This window comes from Anarhichas minor, unplaced genomic scaffold (assembly GCF_050575085.1).
Source record: "Anarhichas minor isolate MPS153535 unplaced genomic scaffold, ASM5057508v1 ptg000025l, whole genome shotgun sequence".
Lineage (NCBI taxonomy): Eukaryota > Metazoa > Chordata > Actinopteri > Perciformes > Anarhichadidae > Anarhichas > Anarhichas minor.
This window is the reverse complement of record NW_027466471.1, coordinates 12,149,237-12,169,202: the sequence shown is the minus strand read 5'-3', so window position 1 is coordinate 12,169,202 and position 19,966 is coordinate 12,149,237. Positions and strand designations below refer to the sequence as shown.

At 42.7% G+C, this 19,966-nt stretch overlaps 1 protein-coding gene across 2 annotated transcripts; it reads left to right on the top strand.

Moving 5' to 3' along the window:
- The first annotated feature begins 7,537 nt into the window (after positions 1–7,537).
- LOC142957297 (transforming acidic coiled-coil-containing protein 1-like) lies at positions 7,538–19,826 on the top strand. 2 transcript variants are annotated; one of them, XM_076099013.1, is made up of 13 exons: positions 7,538–7,993; positions 9,527–9,618; positions 11,986–12,418; positions 14,149–14,203; positions 14,303–14,384; positions 15,267–15,313; positions 16,354–16,485; positions 16,573–16,649; positions 16,799–16,842; positions 17,204–17,364; positions 17,738–17,844; positions 17,957–18,077; positions 18,227–19,826. In XM_076099013.1, the coding sequence occupies exons 1-13, from the start codon at positions 7,887–7,889 to the stop codon at positions 18,293–18,295; spliced, it is 1,527 nt and encodes a 508-aa protein (XP_075955128.1). In that variant the 5' UTR covers positions 7,538–7,886; the 3' UTR covers positions 18,296–19,826. The 2 variants fall into 2 exon arrangements, with proteins under 2 accessions (XP_075955128.1, XP_075955127.1); XM_076099012.1 differs by having other exon boundaries at positions 7,539–7,993; positions 16,351–16,485.
- Positions 19,827–19,966: the final 140 nt, after the last annotated feature.

Genomic DNA, 19,966 nt, shown 5'->3' with positions numbered 1-19,966 from the left:
GGCCAGAGTAACGTGAACGGTCACGTGGCTGTAACGTTACTTTAAACTGACTAAGTCAGCGTTACATATTCATACCATCAGTCATGGTAAATAGTGTGCTGAATGCTGTTTGTGACTGAACTGTGATGAAGGTCTTTCAGTAATGAGGGAGCTCCACAGTGAGTCATGTGATTCGTCTCAGTGTGAGGGAGTTATGCACTAAAGCCTCTCAGGCCTGAGTCATAGTTATGATCTCCTTCTTTAGTCATCAAGAGGGTTAACTCTTACATTGCTGGTTAAATAGCTCTTCACATGTTTATACATCAGCTTTTCTCAAAAAGCCTTTTTTTCGTCACACTGATTGCATTGTTTGGCCTGATTTTAAGTGTGTACAAGTTTTGTATCTGGGTTAGAAGTCACAATGCAGTAATTGTCTTAATGTATGCAAACAAGCAGAGCTCTGACAGTGTGTGTGTGTGTGTGTGTATTGTCATGCTAAACCTCAATGGGGCTGCAGGGGTGGGTATTAGGTCACAGCAGGTAGTGGGAATGTGGCACAACAAGTGGGACTTTGTTTTAATGCCACCAACTCTCCCGCCATCATCTTCCATTTCTCCCCTCTGGATCTCAGATCTGGTATTCAGCTGACTAACAAAGAAGAGACTCTTTCACGCTTGAACAATGCTCTCACCCCTGCCAGATACCCCCCATGACACACTGACATACACACACACACACTCACACACACACACACACACACACACACTCTCTCTCTACATCCACCCCCTATGGATTTAGTGCGCTTTAAACAACCCCTGTCACACACATACACACACACACACACACACACACACACCACCTCTGTCTTTCTCCTTATAAAAGCTATGCTCTGCCTGCCTGACAAGTGAATGTAATCTGCATCTTGTGTGTGTGTGTGTGTGTGTGTGTGTGCTTGTAAGAGATAGAGAGAGAGAGAGATTTTGAAGGGTGAGGAGAAGCAGAGCAAGGAGGCGGGACTGCCAGCTATTCATGTGTGATGAGTATTACTCTTGAGTATTTAGACCGTATAGCATCAACAGAGAAAAGAGAATGACCTCGTAGAGGAAAAGGCTGGTTGGCTGGTTAAATAGTAACATGACAAGCAGTCCTTTGTGCCGCTCTGTCGTTGAGACGGACCGTCTGGAGGAGAGGCAGAGGTGAACCTTTGGAGGAGAACGGGGACGTATACGGAGAATCTGTGTTCAACCTGAAACACACACAGACTCGGCTGTTGCCATGGGGGGCTCCCTCAGCCAGCACAGGAAGGGCTCCGTCAGCTCCCCTCGGAAGAAGAGCAGCATGTAAGATGAGATGCTGCATTGTTTGTATGTCTGAGTGTGTGTGTGTGTGTGTGTGTAAGTGACAAGAAAAGGGAACCTGCACAGGCAGAGTGGGTGCACTTTATCAAAGAGTGGATCAAATCAGCCCTTTGGCACCTGAGATTGTGTTGTTGTTGTTGTTGTTGTTGTGTGTGTGAACTCAGTGCTTCTGTGTCAGGGAGGGGAAGAGGAGTCTGAGAGAAGAGGTTGAAGGGCAGAGCTGAGACCTTGATGCTTCCAGGGTTTTTCCCTGCTGGACTGAAAGCAAATCAGCCCGTCAGACTGCAATACACTGCACACAGCCTCTCCCGTGGCGCTGTTTTGAATGCTGTTTTGGTTTTCAAATCTAAAGGAAGAAGGAAGAGACGAGTGGTACAGCTGATGAGATTAGCAGAGAGGCTAATGTAATGAGCATGAGCTGATCATCCTCCTGAAATGAAGGCAGTGTCCAAGCCAAGCACAAGGGCTCATTGGGTTTTTGACATTTCAGCAGTCGTTTGCAGTTAAAACTGTAGAAGAGATAACGCTGCTGCTGGCTATTAATTATTCAGCCGTGACTCAAATATTAAAGTGCCATGTTTATCATACAGGCCGTACAGTTTATTTCTGTCTGAGCAGGTAGCACAGCTTCCTGTTCTGTGTGTCTGACATCCTTAATGTACCGTGTGATGTCAGAATGAAGGGAAAGGGAATCAAGAGGTTGTTGCTGAGGCATTCGTCAGAGCTTCAAAGCACTTAACTGCCCTCTTCCCGTTTCTCCTCTCATCCTTTGCGGTTGTTAATATAAGAAGCCGTCATGCTCTGAGGCAGATGTTGTTTTGGAGATGGCGAGTGGCAAGGACGTGAGAGCTCAGAGGGACAAAGCCATGTGAAAGCAATGCTCATTGTTATTTGTTTTATTCTTGAATCTCTCTGATCACGCGAGCATACTGTAGTCAGTGTTTTTTCGTTAGAGTATAGGTGGGGTTGGGTTGCTCCCTGTGGGAAAACTGCCTTGGGATCTCTAGTTTCTTTCAGCTTCCGGTCTAATTTTAGTCGGCTTAATCATTTGTTTTATCCTAACTGGCGCAGTCTCGGCTCTACAGTGGACTTCCTGTTCTTAAAAACATCCTGAACATCCAGACAGTCCCTCATGTGGGAACAGTCTGACCTGCATTTGGAGCTCCTTTCCCACTGCAGGGGTATGAATTCAGGCCAACTTTTACTTTTTAGAGAAACACTCATTGTGAATACATGAAGACGGGCACAAAATGTGAAGATCAATTATGCAGAAGCTCATGCTGACTACCAGAATAAAAGTGAAACTACTAAATAATGTTGAAGTTAATGCCTCACTTACGCAATATTGTTATCGATACTACGCTGCAAGGAATACTTATTATAACCTTATGGCATTTTAAAGGGAAGTTAGTTGAAATACATTTAACAGGCAAATGAAGATGAATGGAAACATAAAGTAGAGCAGTAGGGGGTGTGTTCTCTCCGTGCTCTGTGCGTGCATGTGTGTACAATGTACACGCACTATTGTCTGGGAATTGTGTGCTCCGGAGTCATTGTTGTAGTCCGAAACAATAGCTCAGTCGGTGTCTCCGTGACTCCTCCCGGGTGAACCCCACCTCTCTTTCAACCTCGTTCTCCATTCTTTGTCCTCTTTTGTTTCATCCTGCCTCTATCAGTTAGGATATTCTGGTGCACCGTGGCACCGTGAGGGCTTCAGCTCCATTCAGTCTAACTGTTCACCCCATGCTGCTTCTCCGCTCCGATTGCAGCTAATTGAGTGTTCTCTATTAAATATGCAGAGCTATGAGGAATGTAAAAAGGGCCGTGCTTCTGAGGAGCATATCAAAGACCTTTTTGAGCATCTGTGTCTCTCTTTATATTTTATCTCTCTGACACTGCTGTGTCCTAACGCTGCGTTAAAATATAAAAATCAACAAAAGATATGAAGTTAATATCATCAGCAGTGAGCTACCTTTTCTCTCTCTCTCTGTGTGTGTGTGTGGTGTTGAAGTTTTCAGAGTGTAACACACAGTCAGAGATCCTATCATCTCTGTTTAAGCTCCCAAATGTGACTTCAGACCTGTTCTGTATCTCCCTCGCTTTCTCTCCCACACCTGTTCTTCCCTTTAGCTCCTTCTGTGTTCTTGGCTCCTTAATCCTGGCATTGTATCCTGGGGGGGGGGAGTGCTGCATTTTTTTAATGTCATTTAGTTGTTTTTGAAGTGAGGATTCTGGGTGAGAGTCCAATACTGACCACTAGATGGAGCCATATCACAGACCCAGCCAATAAATATGATATCATTCTGTTTATGTGGTGAGTCATTCGATGGACAGACAGACAGAGAGACAGACAGTTCATCTGTCTGTCCATGCCAGGAAAGATATATATATATATTTTTTTTTTACATATGCACTAGTGTTTATGTCTTACATGAAAACTTACTGATAAACACAATAGTTGACATATTGTACACACATATGCTGTGTACTCACGCCTCTTCTTGTATCCTCAAATACACATTCACATTCACGTCACATGGCCGTAGGTTTATGGCAGACTGTGAAGTCTCAACAGAGCCTGCGCCGGAACTTTAGAACAACTTCCTGTTTTTATAAATATCTTCTGTGCCGCCTTCTATTGAAACCAAACAATAGTGGCTCAACCTCTAAGCTTCTAGGGTCTGTGTCTCAGCTGTATCCTCTGCTGCACACGAATACATTAGTTTGAAGAAGTTTGTTTGAGATAATTAGAAGTTTCTTCATGAAATATTATGAAGTATTTTATTGCTGCTTTTCCTTCAGTGCAGATGTCTGACTCATAAAATAAAGACCCCAAAACACTGATCTTGTAGGTTTAAGGTCTAATTCATAGATTAAAGCTTTCAAAGAGGAAGATTAAAATGATATTATATTTAGTCAGAGAGGATCAAGGCTCTGATCTGTGTTGTATTCAGAGGTGTGTTTTTACAAAATCTCCAACAGCCGGTGTAACTGGGATAGTTAATGCTAACCTTACAGCACTTTGATTTAAGACACATGATCAGGAGCACTTATACCTTTAAAACACTTACACCGACATGTTCACATTGCAGGTTTGCTCTTTGACATGTGTGCAATGTAAATGTTCAAGGTAAAGTCCAAATACTTGAAAACAGTGCTTGCTACATTTCTTTGAATGTGACTTGTAATTGAAACCAATATGAAAATGTTTGACAGACAACATGCTGAGATCTCTCTTACTTTTAGCAGTTCTGGGTATAAAAAAATGTAAAAGAGAGAAGGAGATTGTGATGATGTTAAAAATCTAAATGGCTCATCCTCCTGGGGAGGACAAGTGTCTTCTATATCCATTAGTATGTCTAAAAATAATCACAGCAAATTCAATGTAAATCCACTTGTTCGTTTTTAAGATATTATGAATAGTTGGTCAGGAGAACTGTTGACCTGGTGATGCTCTACGATGCTGTACGAAATGTCCGATTGGTGACCTTCTGTCGTCATCCAGGGGGTTGAGAGGAAAGAGATGAACAGTCTGTGATAGTCGAGAAGCTTCTCTAATTCCCTCTCTGTGCACACACACACACACACACACACACACACACACACACACACACATAGTTATCTCATCCAGTATATCACATCACCTCTGTTGTGGCTCACAGACGTGTTTATCCTCGCTGATGTATTCTTAGCTCATAACCACACATGCTGCTATCAGTCAAAATGTAATTGATGATTGAGGACGTGCATTCTTGCTGGATTTACTGACGGCAAACAAACGTAACAGCCGGTGTTCGTTCGCCGTGTGGTGTAAAATGTCCACTCCTGTGTGCTAAGATGGCAGCTCTCTAGTTGGCATACAGGGTGTACTGTACGTGTGGGTTTGCCTCTGTTTCGCTGTGTGCTATTTGTGGTTTCAAGGTATTACATAGGAGCTCTCTCTCTGTGTTCCTTCTTCTCCGTCTGTGGTTCGTGTCTCGGCCGGGAATAGAGTCAGAGCTGTTAACACCGTCCACTTCTGCATGTTGCCCCTCTCTTAAATACCTGTGTTTCCTGCGTGTTAATGTCCGGAGCAGGGCTGGAAAACATGGCCAAAATCTTCTATCTATAGATCATTTAATAAGTTCTCCATAACGATATACATTGAGATAGAGCATGTCTTCTGGTAATTCAATGAATAAACAGTCTATATGAAATGAACAAATGGTAAAGCCTATTTTTGGATTCTCCTCTGTGAATGAAAGGTACTTAGTATTTTCTTATATTTCCTATATTATTTTATTACTATTATGGTTGCAAAATAACAGTTTCAAATGAAACCATAGAAAACAATATTCTCAGCCATGCTGACTATGTTTACATGCAGAGGAATCAGATCAAGACATAGTTTGATTTAACTACGCTAGCGTGTTCCCAGGAGCAGAACAAGTTAGTATGTGCTTGTTTTTATCAATTTACAGGACATAATTGTGTATTATAATATCTCAATATATGATTTCATCACAATACAAAGAAAGACAAAGTTGAATTATCGCCCCGCCTTTCGTCCAGAGGCATGTTTACAGCTTAGCAGAGTGAACACAGGACGTCTCTTACTGCTTGAGGGGGTTTGTTAGCTTCCAGGCAGATCATGTCCACAGCAAGACGGACGGGTTTGTCTTCTCAGCCGTACAGACGCACAGATAAGGAAACAACAAGACAATTTCAGGAATTCATTCAATGTCGGGAATGAATTTCACATTTCAGTCCTGCCCAAAAACTCACTTGTTATGTCTCCGACTCTCACTCCTCATATTTAATGAATGCTTTTTTTCTGCCATGCCTCTAATTTGCTCCAATTGTTCAGTCCAGCAATCACAGATTGAACAGAGCGTCTTTCTCCGCGTTCACCGGTGTGTGAAAATTATTCCTGAGTGTGTTTGTGCTCATCTATCCGCCCGCGTGTCTCTGTGGACCAGCTCAGTGTCATCAGTGGCAGAGCTCCTGTCTTTAAACAGCAGGAAAAGGAACCTAAAAGTGCAAATAGCAAGAAATGCATCTTTTCTTTCCCCGCTCACCTTCTTCACAGGGGCTGAACCGGCCTCCCTTATTACATTAGTCATGGTTCGTGTTTTCTCAAAGAGCTCGTCTCATCTGGCCTAGATGTGTGTGTGAGAGAGAAATGTATAAATGTGAAAGCCTGTACTTAGAGTTATATAAGCCACCTATGAACCGCCTCAGAGGCACGTGTGTGTGTGTGTGTGTGTGTGTGTGTGTGTGTGTGTGTGTGTGTGTGTGTGTGTGTGTGTGTGTGTGTGTGTGTGTGTGTGTGTGTGTGTGTGTGTGTGTGTGTGTGTGTGTGTGTGTGTGTGAAAGTGTGTGAGCAGCCAGTCAGATGGGTCGTGGCAGCGCTACTGTTGAATCTAGGTTTGCCGTATTGATTTGTGTTCTGTCTGGCCTGGATGTTTTCACTGAACAACACATCTTCTGTGGGTTTGCTCACACATCATGGAATAATCGGCTACATTTCCAGTTCAGATTTTCTCTGTTTGTTTAGATTATAGTGCTTATACAAAGTACACTCTTAGTCTTTGTAAAACATTCTATTCAACTCTGTCCCTTTATGTATCGAGGGAGGTAAACAACAAGTAAACAAAACATTAACAACTCAAATTACCTTTTTTAACTCTTTGTGGGCAGGCCGAACACATCAAGATGTCAGTAGATAGTTAGGGCGTTACTGCATTTTACTATTATAGTTTAGTGAGGGTGTAATCTCAGTGAGATGGGCTTTATTTTAAGATAGAATATTGTGATGTTATGAGTTCTGGATGAGCTTTATATCCGGTCCAATCTCATCTCCTCCTACATCTTTAAAATGATACTGTCAGCCTCATCATTGCCTCCCCTGTTCTCTTTTCATCTCCTCTTTGTTAAGGACACAAATGTCCCAGAGTAACCAGACGCTTCTTTGCCTCTTAAAACAGGAAGCATTGCCCCCCCCCCCCCCCCCCCCCTCTCCCCTCACGATCGGCAAACCCTTAAAGAATCAGGGAGAGGGGGAGGCAAACTCCTGAGAGCAAGTGAGCGAGTTAGCAAACACACAGGAGCAGGGCGAGCCGACGTCTGTTAAGCAGCTGATCGGCCACCCAGATAGAGAGGGAGAGGGTGAGGGGAGGGGAGAGAGGAGTGACTACTGATGCTCCAGTAATCTGTAATGTGTGAGTCAGTGCAGTGGAGAGCAGAGCAGCAACAGCAGCAGCAGCAGCAGCGTGAGACACGTTTCCCCCTCATGAGCGTCAACAGCGCAGAAGGGCAGGATGAGAAAGCAGAGCGGTTAAGCAAGAGGAGGAAGTGAGCAAGAGAAAGCAAGACGGACAGAAGCTGACGTTAGGTGGGAGAGAGGAAAGAAGACAGGTCCACGGCTCCTTTTCGAAGTAGAAAGGACTGTGGAAGATCTTTGAATCTGTCTGACAGCAGCCACAATCGAAACGAGCCCAGAGGAAGAGGAAGTTTTGCTATTTAATCTTGGAGGTGGCAGCAGGTTCAAAGACTCAACGTGCTGCAGGGATGTCCTGGTTGTCTCCGGTCCAGTGGGCCAAATGGACATGGTCAACGGTGACTGGGGGTGCTGGGGACGAGGGGCAGCCCAGATCCAGGGATGACGGAGAGGACAAGTAAGAGAGGCTAGGCCACAGCATTTGTGTATATGTGTGTGAGAGAGAGAGAGAGAGAGAGAGAGAGAGATTATTGGGTCAGTGTAAGAAATAGAAACAGAGAATATCTGTAAAGGAATGGGTGATTCTCTGTATTTGCTTTAATAAACAGCACTAGATTGATTGTGTTCTTGTGCGATGACTGCAGATTCCCCTGAGTCACACTGACAGGTGGTGGATATATACACACAAAGAGAGCAACACACACACACACACACACTGATGTGGTTGTATAATGCTGTGCATCCCAGTGTCTTGGTCATGCTGTCATTGGCTAAAAGCAGATTCTTAGTCAAAATACAGTTACTCCATTTTTGTTTGTCAGCCTCTGCTTTGTGTGTACCATCCTGTTTCTTTATGAGGCACTAAACCGGAGGATATGACTGTGTCCAAGGCTTGTTTTTATACGTGTGTTTATGTGTGATGGCTGTTTGGCAGTTGGGGAACAGTTGCTGAATGTTGGGGGATGGGGGAAAAGCCACAGTTTCCAAAGCTTTTGATTTCTTTTTCTGTCCATCGCTAGTTTCTAAGTAACCATCCAGGGACGTGATTCAGTGTGTGAGTGTGTGTGTGTGTGTGTGTGTGTGTGTGTGTGTGTGTGTGTGTGTGTGTGTGTGCAGGGTGGGGGGTGGGTGGGTATGTATATTAGGATTAGCTCTGGCTCCAGCGTGCGTGAATGTGTTTGTGTGAACTGGTATCAGAGATGGAGTGTGGTTGTGTTTTGGCACTGAGAGCTTTGTTCCTTCTCGTGCTGTTTTTCATTAGAGTGCAGACGTTTTGATGTGTGTTGAAGCGGCTGGGAACGGGTACACACACACACACACTCACACACACACAAAACCACATTAACTCTCACTCCCTGTCTCTCCCTTCCTTTTTGTCTCTCCACAGTTTGGGCATAAATTTAGGCTGGGTGTCTAGGCAGCTGACACAGCAGACCAAAAACTGTGTGTGTGTGTGTGTGTGTGTGTGTGTGTGTGTGTTTGTGTGAATGAGTCGTGTGGGACACAGTGTGTCCTTGTTGAGAGGCAAAGGATGCAGGTGGCCTTGTAGGACTTCACTTCCTCTACCTTCCTCCGACTTCCTTTAAAATCAAAGCAGCTTGTTTATGTTTAGCTGCTTTGAACTCTCACTGTCACTTTAAGAAAACAGAAGATTGATATTTGAATATATGCTTATTTGTGAGAAAGAATTTAAAACTGCAACACACAATCCAGACTTTCACTGTTATATGTCCTTTAGTAGCATTTATATGTCGTTATTCAGACTGATCAACATTTTCAATGCCTCATTGTTCTCAAAGACAGTAGACTGTTCTATATGTAGCTTTAAACCAGACATGACTTGTTTTATCACATGCTTCATGAGAAGACTTCATTTTGTTTTATGGATCATATTTGTCAGTTACAGCACATTTTCTATTTCGAACAGGAGATTTGTTGTATTTTTCTTTCCTTGTGGATGGTGTTTTAAGGTCTTCTTGTCTCTCCTCAGTTCAGACTCGGAGGGGACCTTTGGGACTCCTGACGCAGAGTCTCCAGGTGTTGTGAAGCTGCTGAGCCAACTGGACAACTCCAACCACACAGGTGAGACGGCTCCGTGACCCGGGGCTCTTACTGGTCAAACTCTGTCACACCTAAACGATTGCTTTGGATATATATTCTCAGGCTATAGGCTTGGTTTCAAGCCTCAATACCTTTTGGTACCAACTGAAATGTGTCTGCACCACAGACGATCCACATCTACCGAGTACTGAAGATTGACATTGTTTGTTTATTCTCTGATCAAATAAGTCTATAATGTGTTTCATTTCGGCAAAGTACTCGTATCGCTGCTCGTGTTTAGACTTAACAGAGTAATCTAACATTAGGCTGAAAAGAGCAGCCGAGCTGTAATCACACCCGACACTGGTGTCACAATGTCCAAAAGTCCAATCCAGCAGATTGCTTTAAGCAGATAGCTTTAAGGCACAAAGGTGTGTTCAAGGGCTGGTTCATGCAAATCACAAACTATGTTCTACCTTTAGTCGTACCTGATCGTGGAGATAGTTTTAGTTGTGCAGTATTTGAGATATTTGGCTTTAAGATTCAGGTTAGGGTTGTTTTTTTGGGGGACGTTAAATGTAAATTAAATTAAATGTAACCATCCTGTCAGACACACTCTACGTATTCGGTTGATTGATGAGCAGCAGATTAATCCCCCCCCCCCCCCCCCCCCCCCTCCACTGCCCTGCTTTCACCCACACGTTACCATGGTAATAGATCATGTGGGGTGCATCTTCTCTGCTCAAAGCGATGCTTTTATTTCACTGATGTTTTTTTGTGACCGCTGCTTCTCCGTTGTCATTAAAGTGACTGAATTTGACAGCTACTGTACGTGATGAAGTTGGACTCAGACACGTTTTAACCTCAGCATATGGGAATAACAGGGAGATTAATGTGATTATTAATGAGTCTGGTTTGCAGACAATAACAGTCTCCTTTCAATGCTAAACCAGTCACATGCTCTGTACTAAACATGTGTTGGTTTCATAAATAAAAGATTGACTGTGTGGAGTAATCGATATTCCGGTTGAGTATAATTAGACTGTAACGTCTCAGGGGGAAACCCTCACTGTTAATAATAACAACCACAGGCTACAATTAAACTGTGCTGTTGAACCAGGACATAGCTGAACCCGTAGACCGCTTCTCTCTCTCTCACTTCTCTGTCTGGTTTTCCTCTTTTTCGTAGAGCTGTGTAATAAAGCCTGATGTTGTCTTTGTTGCTAGGCCACGTGGTGGTGTGTACTCTGCATGACTGGGTGTGGTTCCGCTACATCTGTTCCCTTTCTCCAAAGGGTGTGTGTGTGTGTGTCTGAAAGTACCCAGATTTTGAGCAGAAGCTTACATAAACTTGCATCAATCCAATGTATGATGTAATAACACTCTAGACTTCAGTCATGACAAAGGTGTGAGAAGCTGTTACCTGCTCGAAAGTGAAACCACAACGACTTCATCCACGTTTTGAGCAAGTTGAGAAGGATTACAGAAGAATATAGGAGAGTCTCTCTAGTTGTATCATTCTGTGTGAGCTTTACAGTGTGAGTGGGTGTGTTTGTCCCGTGCTTCAGCAGCAGAGTGACTCAACAGAGACCAGCCTGCTGCTGTGGTCGTTAGCTCGCTGTTAACGGGATGTGTGAGGACACAGGATGTGAAGTGCTCTGAGAGGAAGCCAGTCGCCATTTTAAGTGTTCTAACAGGAGAAGAAGAAAGCCATCAATTCAAGTTTAAATCCCTGAATGACAGATACAATCAATAAGTAGCCACAGGATGGGGATGTTGAAGTAAGGATTGAGATCTGCTTGTCACTGGGTCTGCCCTGCTGTGGATCTCCTTCTGACTTTCTGACAAGTGCTTCTCAGTTGCCTCCCTCTGAAACTCAGTATTGTGGTGAGCCCCAAGGTTCTGTCCTGGGTCCTTTTCTGTTTGCTTGGTATAAACTTCCCTTTGGACGGATAATAAGTCATTTCAAAGGTATCTCCCATCACTGCTGTGCAGATAATAGTGCCATTTACGGCCACAGCAGGCAGCTATTTTCCGTCATATTTTTCATCCGAAACCGAGGCGTAATTATGGACAAGGCACCGACTCCTTAAGTGTTTCATTCATTCTGGATGTTTCAAACTGAAAAACATTGCAAAACTCAGGCCCATTGTGTCCTCTAAAAGGTTCTATGTGACACCGATGTTGCTCACTCTCATAGCTCTTCAGTGTGAGGCACCAGCCTAGATCTACTGCAGTCCTATGTCACCAGCAGGTCTCTGATCAGGCTCTGTTGGTTATTCCTCGCTTCAGACTGTTTTTATAAGTCTCTATTATGTGTCTGTTGTCTCATTTCTTTTATTTGTGACCTGCCCTTGAAAGGTTCTATATAAACTTAGTTACAAACTCACATCTCTTCTGTTTTCACAGTTCTTCCTGATGTCACAAACCACTTTCTGGACAAGAACTCCAACCAGGATGTGGGCCCAGTTTCATCCCGAGAGGTTGATTCCCTGAACAACCTCACCGGCTCCTCACCAAACGACCGCAGCTTTGGTTTGGACCAGAACCTCAACCTGACCCTCAGCAGCTATCCCGGTCCTGGAGGGGGCCTCTCGCCATCCAGCCCTCTGCCCCAGCCTCAAGCCCTCCGGCCCCCATCGTTGTCCTTCCTTTCCCCGCTGAACAAACCAGATCCTTCCGAGGTGGACGACCAGGCTCCGGTGACGTCTGACTCCAGCCCGGACTCGAACTTGATCTCCAGTCATGACATTTGTGTGGATCCCGACTTGCTTAATGGCAACATGAACTCCAACACACAAAGCACAAAACTGACCTGTGAGACCAACGGCACAAGTATCACGTGAGTAAAACACAGAAGTACACAAAGACCTCTTCAGCAATCCGTCAGTGGCTGAAACTGAACTAATATGACTCACAGATTTATTTTCAAGCTGAACAAACAGCGCTCTCTCTTTTATGGCCGCAGGGGACATTAATGAATGCTCGCTATTGTGCACAAGGAACCTGAAGGAATCAAAGTGTTCCCGTTACGACCGACTGTGTCGGCCTGTTGTGCATCTTCAGATGTTGTTTGTCTCCTGCACGGCCAAACCATTCCTCACCAGCGTTATTATCGTTTTAAATGTTTTACTTTTAGTTATCATTTTATTTTAGAATTTCACTTTTTTAGTTCAGTTTTCAGGATGATTTGTTTTTGATTTGCTTGCATTATTCCACAGAGGCAGATTTTCAGTGTTCATAGCTGGATGAAGTATTTTTAACAACTATTCTTTGCTTGTGGACAGAAAATGTTCTTTGAATGGTAAAGAGTCAAACAACGCCCTCTTGTGGTGTTTTTCTGTTCAGTTTCCTTTTAAAGAAGAATCACGACCCAAAAAACAACACAATTGTAATTATTGACTTTTTGTGATAAATACAGCAATTAACTACTGACCACATGTTGTTAGAAGAACCGTTGCTTGTTTGGTAATTTTTCAATGTGCACAAAGATTATTTTTATTTTCAAAGTAAATGAGTGGTTTGACACGGACAACATAATACTAAATACAGAAACAGGCTCTTGAATTACATATGTAATGGGTTGCATCTTATAGGCCAATATACTGTGTACAGTATAGTACATTTCCATTACATTACATATTGTCCATATCACAGCTTGATAAAGGTCAATGTCTCGATGCAGTTTATTGTATTGATACTTGTAGCCCATTTGTCTTTTGTTGGAGGGTTTGCCTGCTGTCATTTCCGTGTGATGGCTATCTTTCTTTGCAGCCACAAATATTTCAGATGTTCATCCTTAGTGACAAGTTTGTTCACAATTTTTCCCAGATAATAATCAATCAGATAATAAACAATCAACTTTTGTTCCCAATACTTTCATTATCTCTTCACAAATATCTTGCCAATATAAAATATCAAAGGACAAGCAGGAAATACTTGATTTTTAGTTCAAAGCTCTTATCATAGTACTTACTGTGACCTGTGTACTTTTAGTCTTTTTTTAATTTACCTAACTATAATAACCCTGCACTCCCCTTGTGTTTAACCCCTGTCCCGTCCTCTCCTGTCTTTCCTTCGAACCTGTCATTCTGTCTCCCTTCTCTCTGTGTGGCATCAGGACTGCTGAGCAGGTCCATTTCCTCTGTGTTCTGTTGTAAGTACTGTATAACTGTGTGTTTGTAACCTCAGTCCTTGTTCTTGAAACAAGTCCAGGTCCAGGCACATCTGACCTCAATTTTCCTTCAATCACAAACTGAAGGTGAACAGTTGGAGTAGCTTTAGAAAGTAGAGGAGAGAGAGTGTTAGTGGAAACCCCATAATTCCCTCTAGCGCTCTGAACAACTGCTCTTGCTCTCATTTCAATTTGGCAACAATCTCTTTCATTAATCTGCTTTTTGTTCTGCTTAATTCAGCACTTAAGGCAGATCATGCAAACTCAGCGCACACACAGAGCAGAGCAACGAGGTCTGGCTGTAAGGCTTTCTGTCTCTCCTGCTTCTTTTTACACACATGCAGATTTATGATCAAGATAGTGTTGACGCTGATGTAGTTATTGACTTTCATTCACAGGAACTCCTGTAAAGTGAAGCAGACCGAGCCGATGCAAAAGGACTTCAGCGGACAGGTGAGAACTGATAATGTATGTCCTGTATCGTGTCGTAGTATTGGCTCTAGAACAGCTTCATACAGTCAGCGTGGCTGATTATCTGATTATCTGTTAAAGGAGGACCATCATGGAGACCACGCCACAGACGAGGAGAAGCTGGCGAACAGTACCAGTGTCAAACCAGACAAGGACCAAAGCGGTGAGTAATCAATGAAGATTGATTTGAATGTTGTGCCACCCGGTTACGGTGCTTCACCGAAACAGTAGTGAACAGCTCATTAACAGTTAGATCTCTACAGAGATCAGATAACTGGAAGTTAAAGTTTAGACAGCATTCTTTAGCTTCGCTGTATCAATACCGGACCGTGAGAAGGTTCATCTTTGCCCAACAGTTACACACAACATTAATGTTTAACGAGCACAGTCCAGTTGTTCAGAGCAACAGTACGGTTTGTCTGTTGTTTTGGTGTGATCGGTCAGATTGTACGATCACACAGGTGCCTTCAGGCTGCTTGTGACTCAGCTTTAGTTTCTGAGCGGTCTGATCTGAGCGGGCCGCACTGTTACAGATGGTGCGTAACTGCATCACGTGCAGTAGCTTGAGGTTTCGTTGTTTCTAAACGGGGCGTGATGTTTGTTATTTTTTATTATGAGCATTAGTATTTTTCCAGCATTGTCCAAAGACAAAGATGTACTGAGCTGATATTTGCATGAGTGCCTTGACACTTCTGTTGATGTCTTAACTAGTCATTTAAGCTCATTGTTTGTTCTCACTTAAGTGATTTAAGTGAGTTTATTTTAACGCAAGACTTAAGTAAAACTACACATTGAAAAGATTATATTGTGTTTTGCAAGTCATGGGAATACTTTTTGCAGATCGTACATCATTAATCAGCAGTGTCTATGAGCACGTGGTTATCGAGTGATATTTATAGTGAGAAATACAACTGGAGAACTGTTGTAATACTTCTCATGTACTGCCACCTGTTGACCATGATGATGAACCATATTACATTATCGGCCACAGCATCTCTGAACCTTCATTCTTATTAACATGAGTATCACTTTCTTCCTGTTCAAGACTGCCATGTGACATCAAAACCTGAGGACTCAGACTGCTGCTCAGTGGTAAATAAATACTACAATAAGTCATTCATGTCCTCTCCCCTATATGTGCTGCGTCAGGCCCATATACAGCCTATCTGTTTTCCATAGTGGTACTCGCATATCTGTGACATTTGTCATCTAAGCAAGAAATGCAACTACAGTGTGAACCAGTGACCACTAGATGGAGATGAAGCGCTCTTTTCTTCGTCAAACTAGAGACAGCGCTTTGGTTAAACTAAACTGTTCCATCAGTTGCAGCAGAAAAACAGCTTTGACAAGTCTGGATGTGTCCCAGCATTACATGTCACTGTTGAATTTGGTGATATTTACTCAGTAAATGAAACATTGTGCAGGTAGAGTGTGTTGTGACTGAAATATAAATAGTTTTGTGTTATTATTATTATTATTATTATCTAAAGCTGCAGTATGATCACCAGTCTGATATGATGGCCGCACTGTGCTGTACGACAGCAGGAGGTACTTAGTGTCTGCCACCGTGTTCATGTACTCAGGTGACAGATGGATTTAGATTATCATTCAGTCATAATCCAGGGAAGGACATAATGAGAGAGGAGAGAGACGGGAGAAGAAGGAGAAAGGATTGAGATTTGTAAGAACACTGATTGAAAGGCAAGAGGGTGAAAAATGAGAACGTGAGAAGTTTGAGAGATGATGATGAGTCATAATTTGCATAAATGTTCCTTTTTGTTTGTTTCTCTCATTAGTTGATCATTCGAACTAATTGATGATACAAACTGTAGCTAATAACATGACATTTGCATTGGCTTTTCTTAGCACCTACAGTACAATGGGTTTGTGCATTTTATACTTATAAAAGGAAATATTTGAAGACAATAAATAACACCAAACTAATGATGAGAAAAACTGGATGAAAAGGGGAATTTGTTTTAGTGTAAAAGGCATGGTGTTATGGTAGTATTGTTGAATTCTACATGTGCTTTTGTCATGAATACTCTGTATATTCTTAAAGTTTGGGTGGGCTTTCCCGCCATTAGACTATTGGATGTTCGATAACACTGATTTTCTTCTGCCTTCAGCAGTTTGAAGACCCATGCAAACTGAAGAACAAGCCAGCGGGAAGTGAAATGCAGAAAACAGGAAGTCAGGTCCTGGACTCCATCTGCATCAGTGAGGCAGAAAAACATGCCGTTCTCACCCTCATTAGAGAGGAGGTACACTCATCCAACATGACATATGACATCCGTGTGTTTGTTTTCTTTACATGCACAGTTCTGCTCACAGGAGGCGTCTCTTTTCAGATCATCACTAAAGAGGCGGTAGCCAACAACTGGAAGAAAAAGTACGAGGACAGCAGACAAGAAGTCAGCGAGATGAGGTGAGACAATCTGTTGCTTCATGCTTTTTACTCAGCCGTCACTGATTGATTTTGATGGTGGTCACGTGAGGTTTTGATAGATCGAAACATTCTGTCTACAGCCTGTCGTAAGGTTGAGTAAGGCTTGTGTGTGTTTTGTCTTATTACAGGAAGATTGTTGCAGAATATGAGAAGACAATCGCTCAGATGATCGGTGAGTAGAAATGTTAGAATACAATCTATTTAAAATTGTGTGGTCAGGGCTGCAGAGCAGACATCTATTTTCCATGTAACCGTTTATTTCAATGGTGTCTCTAATGAGTTTAGTGCCACTGTGTGATTTGTGTCATCTTGTACTGTGAGTCTCCTGTTTTACTGAGTTATGTGCAGTAACTTTCATCCACATTCTCTTGTATTGGGAGCGACAAAGCAACAATTTAAAAAAATTATGTTTCACTCAAGTCCTTTCCCTTTGTTTGTGAATGTATCCCTGTTTAACTGCAATGTTTCATGCCGTTACCAGACATAATACCATAAATACTCCGCAATAATGTCTTCTTCTTCGCTCTTCTCAGAGGACGAGCAGCGCAACAACCAGAGTTCCCAGAAGGCTTTGCACACTGTGACGATGGAGAAGGAAGCCGCTCTGGCAGACCTGAACTCCGTGGAGCGCTCTCTCTCTGACGTGTTTCGGCGTTATGAAACCATGAAGAGCACCCTGGAGGGCTTTAAGAAAGTAAGCGGTCATAAGTTCATGTCCAGATAACTGCTCAAGGAAAGTGTCGGTTTCAAGTGCTGAGGTGATCAGCCGATAGTAGCACAAATTGGAGGGCTCTAAAAGGATTACGATCAGAATAAGGTTGGAAGGTTTCCCTCTGATTAGGGCAGTGGTCGCCTAGAGGTGAGAGCAGCTGGGGTTTACATTGACGGTCACTAGATAAACCTGGCCCTCAACTCAACAACTACATTCTCTTACTCAACAGCTGCCGCAGAATTAAACCCCTCGATTGAAGAAGTTAACCCCAAAATCTTGACCCCCCCCCCAGTTGACTCGCAGCTGGATTAGAGCAGCAATAACGCTGTGCTTGTTGTTTCTTTTCCTCGTACAGAATGAGGAGGTGCTGAAGAAGTGTGCTCAGGAGTATCTGGCCAGAGTCAAGCAGGAGGAGCAGAGATACCAGACACTTAAACTCCATGCTGAGGAGAAACTAGACAAGTATGTAGAGATTGAAATGAAGTCTAATTTTCCTGTCAAGTCAGTTATAACAAATCAAAAGCTTTACAGATTTGAGATCATGTTAATTTCCCTCATCCCACGCATCTCTCAGGGCCAATGAGGATATTGCTCAGGTGCGCGCAAAGGCGAGCTCAGAGAACATGGCGATGACCGCCAGTTTGAGGAAGGATCAGATGAAGAACGAGTCTCTGGAACAAGCTCTGCAGCAGAAGGTAACAGTCATCCTCATCTTTCTGCACGCTGATTCTACATGAAACTTTTTACATGAAAGCCCCAATAGAACATATTTACCGTATTTGTACACTATAGCATAGAGAGATGTATTAAATGTACATATGCATCCTTTGTTGTGTTGTCATAGAATCAAGAGATGGAGGAACTCACTAAGATCTGTGATGAGCTGATTGCCAAAATGGGAAGAATAGACTGAGAGACACTCCCTGTGATCAGCCAACTAGCGTCCCTCCGGTCATGCCTAACAGCGACGCCCTGTGCATGCCCCCAGCCATCTGCCAGCCCTGCATCACAGAGACTGCTTCTATACAGATGTCTAAAGTAACTTCATGTATACTAAAATTGCACTACATGTGACCTGAATCAAAAAGGTTCTCTACATGCTAATAATTGTTGTAGTTGGGACTCTGTTATGTGTATGTGGTCACGTTGTTTTGTTTGTATTTTTGCCCAGTATGAGGCATCTGGACCTCTTGTGCTTTCGCCCTTCATGCCAGTGAGCAACAAACTTCTTGTGACTCAATTTAAATTCCCAGCAGCTTAACGGCTAAATTTCCAGCAACTCCTGGGAGGACATCATGCAGGCGGGGGTTGTTTAAGAGTTACATTTAGGCATACAGTATATTTCGCTTTGACAAGGATTGTTTTGTAATAATGCAACGATCCATGAAATGTATTTTTTTATAAAGTGAACAAGGATTTTACTACGAAAGAGCAAAGCTCAGGGGTATTGTGTGGGGCAGAACGAGGTCAGGGTCAAAGTCAGGGCTGCACAAGAACTGTAGGAAAGGATTAAGGATTGTTTGAGGAAACACAGTAGAGCTCAGAGGCCTTGGTTTGTTCAGGAGAGACATTGAAACCAGACTGCGTTTGGACCACATGTCAGTAAAACTAACGCTGCAAATAATTCAAAGCATTTGCTTTATCTGGATTCTGGACAATTCAAGTAGCTGCGGAAAGTGTATCAGTCACAAGTATGATAACTGGACAATCATAGACTTTACTGTAATTATATAACTTAGTGGAATTGTCTTGTCTGAAGTCAGTAAAGACACAACTTTATGCTGAAGAGAAACCAGAACAACTGGAAAACATTAAAGCATAGTGACTCTATATTTTGGTTAAATATATTTGAATCTATTATAAGGAAAGCAAGCACTGCAATATGTCAACAATTATTTTCTTCTTAAATCCTCACTGTGTCACAGAGTGTCCACTGATCACATGTACCTCCAACCAAGAGAACTAGAGTGTTAAAGAGCTTTGTACGAGGTTTCTGTCTGTTGCTCATGTGTGATGAAAATGTGACCTCTCATGCCTGTATTTACAGCACTGCACCAATTATTCAGCAGATAAATCTGTTTCTTTGCATGATTATTTTCATAGCTTCGTATTTCTCAGAATGCAGATTGTTTTCTAAACACACCAGTCAAACTAGTTGTGTAGCTATGACTTAGGAGGCTGTGATTTAGTAACTGGGTATCAGGTATCGGGTATCAGCCACAGTTTCATGTTTCATGTTTCATGCCATTCTAATTTCATGTTGCATCTCGTTACTCAGCTGGTTTGTCTGTGCTTTACAAAGTATTGTTTTGTCACTTTAGCCCCTTTCTTTGATTATTGTTTGTACATTAGAAATGAGGATCTCACACTTGTGTTGACACTTTGAGGACTAACAGTGTGTACATTTGCCTGAATAAACATAAATATAATTTGTTCTACTACAAGTTGTTAATGTTTTCTTTTACTTGTGCTTAAGCAGTTTTCATTATTACCTTTACCACAGACTCAAAGCAGAAAAGTATACATTCTCACAGTGTGTGTGTGTGTCAGTGGGATGTTATCAGTGTGTGTGTCATGGCCTCAA